This window comes from Coccinella septempunctata, chromosome 6 (genome assembly GCF_907165205.1).
Source record: "Coccinella septempunctata chromosome 6, icCocSept1.1, whole genome shotgun sequence".
NCBI classification, from domain to species: domain Eukaryota; kingdom Metazoa; phylum Arthropoda; class Insecta; order Coleoptera; family Coccinellidae; genus Coccinella; species Coccinella septempunctata.
Genome location: NC_058194.1, coordinates 13885172 through 13894938, shown reverse-complemented (window position 1 = coordinate 13894938; position 9767 = coordinate 13885172). Strand labels below are relative to the sequence as shown.

At 34.8% G+C, this 9767-nt stretch overlaps 1 protein-coding gene across 1 annotated transcript; it reads right to left on the bottom strand.

The window, feature by feature from the left end:
- Nucleotides 1–3279: 3279 nt before the first annotated feature.
- On the bottom strand, nt 3280–8174 carry LOC123315179 (phenoloxidase-activating factor 2-like). The gene is made up of 2 exons (XM_044900775.1): nt 7996–8174; nt 3280–4354 (listed from the first exon to the last, which is right to left on the bottom strand). Exons 1-2 carry the CDS (start codon nt 8157–8159, stop codon nt 3400–3402), a joined length of 1119 nt encoding a protein of 372 aa, XP_044756710.1. The 5' UTR covers nt 8160–8174; the 3' UTR covers nt 3280–3399.
- Nucleotides 8175–9767: the final 1593 nt, after the last annotated feature.

Here is a 9767-nt window from a genome sequence, read left to right as displayed (position 1 = left end):
TCGTGGTTTTTGATGCAGTTGGCTATCACGTGATGGATGACTGGATAGGATGTGGATGTATTTGCCAAATCTGATGCTGCGTATTTATTAGTGCTAGCGATGGTTCTCCTGATTCACACTGTAAATTGCCGATGGGAATGGTACGATATACCTACCTATGCCCCCAATGCGATTCTTAATGCGTTGATTTGAATAACCTCCAGTTAATTCGCTACGGTCTTCTTCGCAGAATCATAAACGATGGCACCATAGTCCAATTTTGACTATATTTACTGACTCATTCAGCTCTTCGATATTGACGGTTGCATTGATCGGATTTTCTTGATGTGTTGAAGTAGAGGCAAGTGCTTCGGCAGTTACGAAAAGTAAAATATAATATTTCGCAACTGATGATGAAAAGATACATGCTCCCATAGTAGCGGAGTGAAATATTTGATATTTCCGACACCAGACGATTTTAAAGGAATTTGCGAAACATTATTTTTCGTATTTCGCCTTCTTTTACGCCACTCACTCCGTTCGTTACGCAGAAATTCGCTAATTAGAAAAAATTATGCTTTTCCCAACTGGTTGCACAAATAACTATTTCATCATCATTTTCAAAAAGTAAAACGTTTCAAAATGTCAGTTTAACTTTATATGTCAAAACTGGAAAAAAATATTCAATGTGCATACAATCGGCAATGCCAGTGCAATGAGTATATATTCGGCACCCTCTCTTGGTTTCTTCTAAGAGAACTATTGAGGCTATCTGGATGATCTTGAATAATTAATACAGATTCAGATTAAGCAGTAAATACATCGTAAGTCGGGAAGTAAAAAGTTGGTAATCTTATTAAGTGCTTAGAGAAGTCATGCAACCAGCCTGTCCAGCCCCGCTATTCCGCTATTCCTGATAAAACAATTTAATCAGATTTTACGCAGATTACACCGAAACTTTTTCAATTCAACTTTGTTAAAAAGGTTTTATAAGCTAGTCGAGATGCTGCGAATTCTTATTCTTCTGTTTTCTACTCGGTAACTGACGGGGTGGATCTCTGGACAACACGATAACCATTTCAACGAATTTTTCAATTATGAAATGATTTAGGGAACGAAACTCGCTGACGTTTGTGTGATATTAAAGTTTGGAACTTTTATTGAATAAAATTCCGAGATTCGTAGCAACTGATTGAGAAATTCGGTGAGTCGTCGACCGAACCTATTCTGGTAAAAATGAAATCGAATTTTAGTAAGGTGCCCTAGAAGACTTATATTTATTTTATTCTCAACATAATTGACACATATTCCTAAAGGAGAGCAGCACCGTATAAATGCCCCATATCAGATTGGGTCTTGCGAAAGATTTCTCTGATATTAAATGCAGTTGTTGTTTTAGATTCGTGACAGCTAACTCGTCATTGTTCTTTTTCGTCGTTGATTTTTTTACGTGATGGTTATTATAATCAAGTGGTCTGCCTCAACTGAATGTTTGGTTGAGTGTTTTTGGAAATTACCTGTTTTCTTTTTCATTAGAACTCGTGTGACAAGCGTTTTGGAGACATTTTGTAAAGAAGTCGAAAAGATACCTATATTGGAGATATTTCATTAAAATTTAATTCAAAATATCCCTATAATAGAAGGGTGCATGAACTTTTCTGGATATTCGTTTTCGTGACAAGCGCTGAAAAAAGTGCTCCGAGCACTGGACACTGCCAAAAAAAACTTGCAGTTACTCAGCAATTTTTGCAAGCATCTATCAAGAAATAATCACTTCCTCAAAAACTGTTGTGAATGAGAGTTGTGTGTCCGTTGTGTGTTATATCGAAAATTTGAAAAGGAAAAGGAGAAATGGGAAATGAAACATTCTACCAAGAATTTTAAATAAATACCTTTAAATGGAATACTGATGGTTCAGAAACCACTACAGGGGCTGGCGCTGGAATATACGGGGCAAGCACCAAATGTACACTATCATTAGGCTTAAGTTCGAGTGTTTTTCATGTAGAGATACATGCAATCCTGCGCGTTGACATAAACCTGGAAAGAAACTATCAAACTCTCAAGGATGTGACATAGTGATCGATTCAGATCTTCTATTCAAGCCGCTACCAAAGCACTAAACTCCTATGTCATCAACTCAAAGCTGACATGGGAGTGCCGAAGGAGACTCGACTAAATAGAAAAGGACAAGGCCTCTTTAGTCTGGGTTCCAGGTCACTCTCGAATCAAAGGAAACGATGGAGCCAACACACTGGCACAAACTCTACTTACTGACTCAGAGCGTTTCTGTGGTATAAGAAAATGTACCTATAGGAAAGAGTTTCTTGAGAATGAAGAATCCAAAAGAGGAACACTCTGGAGTAATCTTCCAGGAATGGATCATTCCAAATAAATCCTCCAAAATTGTGAGAGTGCAAGATCCAAGAAGTTTTTGGATCTGAGCAAGAATAAGTTGCGCCTCCTCTCTGGCTAGCTCATAGGACATTGTCGACTTAAAAAACATATGATGAAAATGGGTTTATCAGAATCTTACGAGTGAAGATTCTGTGGGGAAGGACCAGTATTGATACTATTTCGATATATCGATAGTTTGTCATCTTTTCAATTCTTTTAATTGTTTCAATTACAGATTGATTATTGTGATTTCTATATTGCTATCAAATGTTAAATTTTAAATGAAGCATGCTATTCTTGTATCTTTTATATGTGTACTATGTATGTGTTACTACCTTGGATGTTGACCCAAAAATATGACCTTGAGTTAAGATATATTCTCGATCAATTCAATATATCGAAGAAAATTATGCAATTCCACTTCGTATAAAATGCTCCTCAAAAATTGTAGTTGTGGAATTGAAATAAATAATTCATCATTCGAACGAATTCATTCAGTCATGCTGCGTCAAACATGAAAACAAACGAACCAATATATTTATTGTTATTTTTGCATTTCTTATTCGCGCATGCATATAAGTCATTTCCTGCTAACAATTTGGTTACACTTGGCAAAGGAAGGGTGTTCTTACCGATAGATTGTATATTATCTTCGAATAACATGACAATAATTTTGTTTAATGATGTTACCTTAGATGAAAATGTTGATTTCAAATTTGTTTGAGGGTATAAACAAGAATTGTTCATTGTAGTGATAATATTTAATCGGAAACAAGGAAGCGCTTTTTAAAAAGGACACGAAAGTAAGGCACTGCATGGAATGAATTTTTTTGTTCATCAACCTCCACTCAGTGCGATGATTAAATTTGAAATGAAATAATTTCAAAATGATTCTTGATTATTTATTAATTTTCAGACTAGGTAGAATATACATAAAAATATCTGTTACATTCTTCATCAATAATAAATGAGATATTATCTTCTCTCTCACGATGAAAATCTAACAGGTTAAACGGATACATGTCACTGATATCTATTTACATTAATATCCAGTTTTCTATACGTAAACTGTTCATCAATCCATCTCCTAAACAAATTGACATTGGCATAAATTCCAGGTATGCCTTCGCCACATCCAACTCCCCATGAAACTATTCCGATCTGGACAAATCGGTTTGCTTGGTTCTTCATGGGACAAACCAAAGCGCCTCCACCGTCTCCCTTACAAGTATCTTGACCTTCACCACCACCGGCACATATGAAACTCCTGTGTAGATTGAAATAACTTCCAAGTCGCGTGTTCCTGAGTTTTGCGACACACTGTGCTCTTGGTACTAATGGTATATCCACTTTGTTAAGCTGTTTTCCCGTGAACGGTGCTTCCATCCCCACCACTCCGTAACCGCTAGATTCGCAGTTTGTTCGAAGTGAGGTTAGATCTCCTGATGGCAAGCAAACTATTTGAACGTTGGGAGCAATCTCAAATGGTTCAGTCAAAAACAGAAGTGCTATGTCGTTCTTCAGGGTCTCTCCATGGAAAAGCTTGTGGACTACCATGTCCGCTACAAACGTGTCTTGATGAGGTAAAGGCTCGCTGTCATTCTCGTTATCGATTTCTCCGGCCCTGACTCTTAAATTAGGAACATCATATTTATACACGCAGTGACCCGCAGTCAACACTACTTTCGGATGTATAAGTGATCCTCCACATAAAAATCTCCAATACATAACTTCCTTGAATAATATGGCAACTGCCCAAGGCACTTCTCCCGTTGTTATTATTTTACCTCCAACAATTCTTTCGGAAAATTTCATCTGATAACCACAAGAATCGAAGTGTGCTGATTCGGACATTGCAGGTTCTTCCGTCGGTGTATTTTCTTCTGATTCCGATTCGAGTAGCACAGTAGAAGCAAGTTTTCGTTTCAGCGAGCGACAACAAATATCGCCATTGTTACCACATTGCAACTCCAGTATCCTGAAAATTAAATCAATGAGACAAAATCTTTGAATATTCCTTTCAACAATAAATTGAATTTTTTCATGAGGTGAATATACCGGGTGTCCCAGAGCTTTTAGGCAGTTACCTGCGGAAAAAAAAATTGAAAAAAATACTTGTCGTAGGAGACCATACGCTCTTTCATGCAGCATAGCAAAATCCACCCCCTGACAAACAACCCCTAACTTTTGTTTTTCAAATGGCACCCCCATGTTTGTTTGGCTTCAACTGACAGCTCTTTTTAATTCTCAATCAATGATATATCATAATATGTAGTCTTAAAGATAGTCACTCGATAAAATTGAATTCGTTAGTGGGTACTGTTAATTGGACTGATCGAATTAGTCCACATTGTAGAGACAAGAAAAAGTGGATGTTGAAAAAAAAGAGTCAATAAAATGTTAGAATTTTTTGTGCTTTGTTTTATTCCTACGGTATCGGTATCTTTAGTATAATGTTGCAGTAACAATACAGCTGAGCGTATAGATTCGTATTTCATTTGTATTTTTATTTTCCATAATTCTGCATGCCATTCTAGCTACCATGATACATCATTGAATGAGAAATGAAAAAAACTGTAAGTTGAAGCACAACAAACATGGGGGTGCCATTTGAAAAACAAAAGTTAGGGGTGGTTTCTCGGGGGTTGTTTGTCAGGGGGTGGATTTTGCTATGCTGCATGAAAGAGCGTATGGTCTCCTACGACAAGTATTTTTTTCAATTTTTTTTTTCGCAGGTAACTGAGATATTTGCTGGCCTAAAAGCTCTGGGACACCCGGTATATTAAAGATAGGATGAGCAGAAATAATTATGACTTTTGCTATTTCATGCTATTGCTATATCGAGGGTTCCATTTAATATCGAATGCTTTATCACAGTCATTAGAATTCTACAATCAGATCATTCAAACTTTTTCGTTTCTAAATATATAGAAAATGTATCAAATGAGAATAGATGAACTTAAGTAGATATCGACATGAATCAAGAATGATATTCCGAACGCTATAAGTGAATAATCTGTTGAAAACATTATAGACCCTTTGAAAACTCTAAATTCTCGATTAAGCTTTGTGAAAACGGTTATGAGAAGAACAATACTCTTCAACCATTAAGGGGAAGTAGTACATACGATTCGAGATCAAGACGATCGACGTTGGTTGCTTTACTAATGCTACCCCAATTACGAAAATGTGTCACATCTTTGAGCAATAGCCCGAATTACGTACTGAGTCAGTTGAAAATAAAAATTACCACGTGAGAGGTGAATAATTTTCAGTTATTCCTGAATTTTAGCGTAATTTTGGCATATACCGCTATGAAAATTTTTGCAATGAAAAAACAATTGAATGGCCGATGGCACCCGGTCGTTATTTTATCGAAATCTGTCGAAAAACCGTCGTTTTATTGACACTTAAGTTCAAGTTTTTTTTTCTAATAAAAAACAACTGAATTGGAAAACAAACAGACGGAGTGACATCAAGACGTCCTTTAACTTCAATTTAAAAAAAAATCAAGGCTTCACGTGAGAAATTGAAAGCGTAATTTAGGAACAAGTGAATGCCGTTTTTAATGGAGATTCTTGAGGTATTACTTTCCCTCAAGTAATACTAATTTTCCAATCAAGGGTTAAGAGTATCGTTCTATGCTCGTTGGAAAATAAGACGTGCGTTCAAAAAAATTCATCGTCGAGTAGGCTATGGAAGTTGGATATAGGTAATGAATATACAGTCTACACATTTTATGTCGCCACTGCTATAGCTCTATCATTTTCCAGGTAAACCGTGAAGTATATATTAAAGTCATCTCGAAAATCAAAGATAGTCTTTACCGACATGGAAATAGCATTCATTATATTGAATCCTATTTAATGAATGGAAAGAAAATAGAATATTTTGTCGATAACTGTTTCAGCAACTTCAAGACCGAGTGTTTCAATGTTACTGCAGATTATTCATATTTTCACAGTACCAACCTCGGTACCAACTATTTCACGATGTTATCGTTTTTCGCGAAACAGGTAATATGCAAAGAGAAAATCATATATATATGAATATCTCGTTTCCAATATAATCATGATGAATATAAGCGACGTTTCTGAAAATTTGCGGCCTTTTTCGGGGTCAGAATAATAATTTAGATTGAAAAATTGTAGTGACAATAAAGTCAACATTCTATTCACAATAGAAAAACAGACTGCATACAATCAAACTCGAACGTTTCAATTATAGTTCGTTCAAGAGAAGGATCGACATCCTAGTAGGTCTTGAAAGTCCAGGCTTAATATCTGGTCACAAAAGATTCATAAAAATTTCTCTACTTTCAAACACAGAATTGAAATATATTAATATAACCTAGAAAAGTATATGAAAACAAAAAATATTCAAATTTGGAGCATATTAATCAGCATTTAAAATTTACACAATTATGATTCCAATTTGTATGATTTATATTAAGAACATAAACAAATGTATAAAATTCAAAAAACCGGCAGTAAGTGAATAGATTCACATATTCCAGGTCTATAGATCACTGTTTATTCAAAATATCAACCTGAATTCTGCAACACAAAATCTCTACTTATGGTCTATTACCAACTTAAATCCGATTTTCCATAGCCTCCCGATATGTCAGTCATTCTTGAAAGGACAAGAAATTTGTGGATTTAGACTCTGAAAACCTTTAATTGAAACGTTTTAATTTGATTGTATGTTGACAGTATTGTCACTACATTTTTTTCTGAATTATAATTCTGAGCTTGAAGAAGGCCACAAACAAAAAATTTAATCACAAAATTGTTATTTGAGACCGATATCCCTCTTTTTATCGCACAAGAAAAATGATCCGCATTTTAGCGAAACATCCCCTATGCAGAAAATTTTCCAGAGAGAAAACCTAGGATAATCAAATTGGGATATATTTTGAAGCTATTCTGGCAATAAAACCTCTGATGGCTATTTTTCTTAACTATATAGGATGTGAACAAAGTCACAGATTCAGCTGATATTTGGAATGAAGATAGCTCTCAACAGGTCCTAAAATATCGCAGTATATCGAACAATATTAACCGTTTTATGCAAAAACCAGTTTTAATTCATCGAAAGTCATCACAGACTCATATTGCAGAATTTCATTTTAAATATGAATCAATAAATATTATTGATTTGATGCGAATATCTCTTTGGTTTGACTTTCATACAGAGTAACATTTTCTTTATATTTAATGAACCTATCTGGATATCTTGAGGCAAATTTCAATAATGGAGATGAACAATAAAAAAATTTCCCTGGAAACAATTATTATTTGGAAGACCTGCATATCAAATTATTTCTTACTGAATAAACAGTCCCTCAGCAGATATTTCAAAAAGGAAATACGTGATACCTCGAAATATTCGAATCCTGCGTCTCCTCATAACTTCAATTCGAATACTTTCTTTGTTTCAGAGATTTATCGGCATGTTCCCAATATCAAGCAAGCACAGATAGACCCCCAAAGCCCTGGGGCCATTGGTCCGTCGCATATTAAAGCAAATAACAGGTTCACATGGATTCCGGAATCGAACATCAATATGTCAGCCAGTATTATTGGCGAATATGATTTACAATCCATTGAAACTTACCGAATGTCCACTAGGTCCTTGATATTTGCACCGGATTCGTTATCCATACACATGTACTTTGGAACACATTGGCAGGTTTGCTGCGGTGTTTCTAAAGGCCTGACAATTCCTGCACCAACGCTGGTTGTCATCCATATACACAGCACAGTTAGGAACTTATACATCTTTTCACACTCACTCACTAAAAATTTTTGGCTCTAGAAAACTGTTATTTCAACACTTACTTCCAACTACTCCTCGCTGTGATAAGAATATTTTTTTATATTGATCGAAGGAGGTACGTTATTGAATATTTGCTTCTTGCTTCGCAAAGACTTCTTTGGCTGAAAATGATTTACACACTTCACTTCTGGTTTCCAAAATTTTATTAAATTATTATATTATTATACAGATGAAAATTTGACTGGGATGCTACTGCCGACAGCATCTATGACAAAAATGGAACTGAAGCCTAATGTCACTGACTACCTGTAGTAGCCTTCTAGGGTGATAACTTCTGGAGTGGGGTGGTAACCATTGTTGCCACTTCTATAGCAAAACAACAAATATTGCATTGTGCATTAAGTTTTCAAGTTGATAATTCAATGCTCAATACATAGTACATTAAAGAAAATGAAAAAAGTTAATACAGAAGATCCCTAAGAAGATTAAAATAAACATCAAGGGATTAATAAGTTCAGCCGAAGAAAAGATACAAAAATAAAGAACATAGAATTTTGTGGGCATCGAATGCCCACAAAAGAACAATTGCGTAATGACATAAAAAGATACAGGAACACTATCAGAAATTGAAGGAAAATATAGAAGAAAAAATCAGAGCTCACTTCTATTATAATGAATAAACGCAATGAACAGAGAATAATGGAATAAACAGTTTGAAGAAATAATGAGTTTGTTGCTATAATAAATTACTTCGTACCGAGAAACCATTATGAAGTCAACTCAAGTTGGAATTTGAGTGCCAAAAATGAAAACTATTGCAGGTAATCTAATACTTTGATCCAATAATAAATTGTGCAATTTTTAGTAATCAATACAATCTCATATATCTTTCATCATCATAATATCATTTCTTGCAATCAATATGATAAACATGTCTGGAAAATTGACTATTGAGGGGTATAGTAATAACGTCCTTCAGTTTGTGAGTGGCTCTGTCAAGCTTTTCCATTTCTGCTAATCTAGGTCCCATCTTATTATTAGCATAAAAACGAATAATTTTGTTCCATCAATTTTTTGAGCTCCCCAACATTCAAGTGGATGATTAATATTTGTTCATCAAAATCTATTTTTGGAAAAGTAGGTAGTACATATGCTAAAAATTTTCAAGATCTCGTGTCGAAAATAAGTTATTTGCTAGGTAATAGCAAGAAGTATGTCATTTTGACATGAATTGAATATATTCATTTCTGAAATGGATCATGCCGTATGGTCTGCTTTCAAATGTTAATGCAATTATCTTTGAAAATTTTAAAATTTTCTGCATCTATTCTGAAACAAGCTCAGCTCAGTAGATGAGGTAAAATGTGGATGCAATATCAATATGTCTATCTATAACGTTCTTTATTTTATTCATCATATCCGATAGTGGTCTCCTTGAACTAAATATTAATCTTGCTGGGATTCGGTGCATAATAGACTCGACATAATGTCATCGCTTTGGAAATGAATACACGCAGAAATATACTTTTCTGAAAAATCGTTAAAAATATGTTAACACAAAGTTATTGAAGTGTGCAACCGTATTTGTTTAGTGATATTTAGTTCGTTGA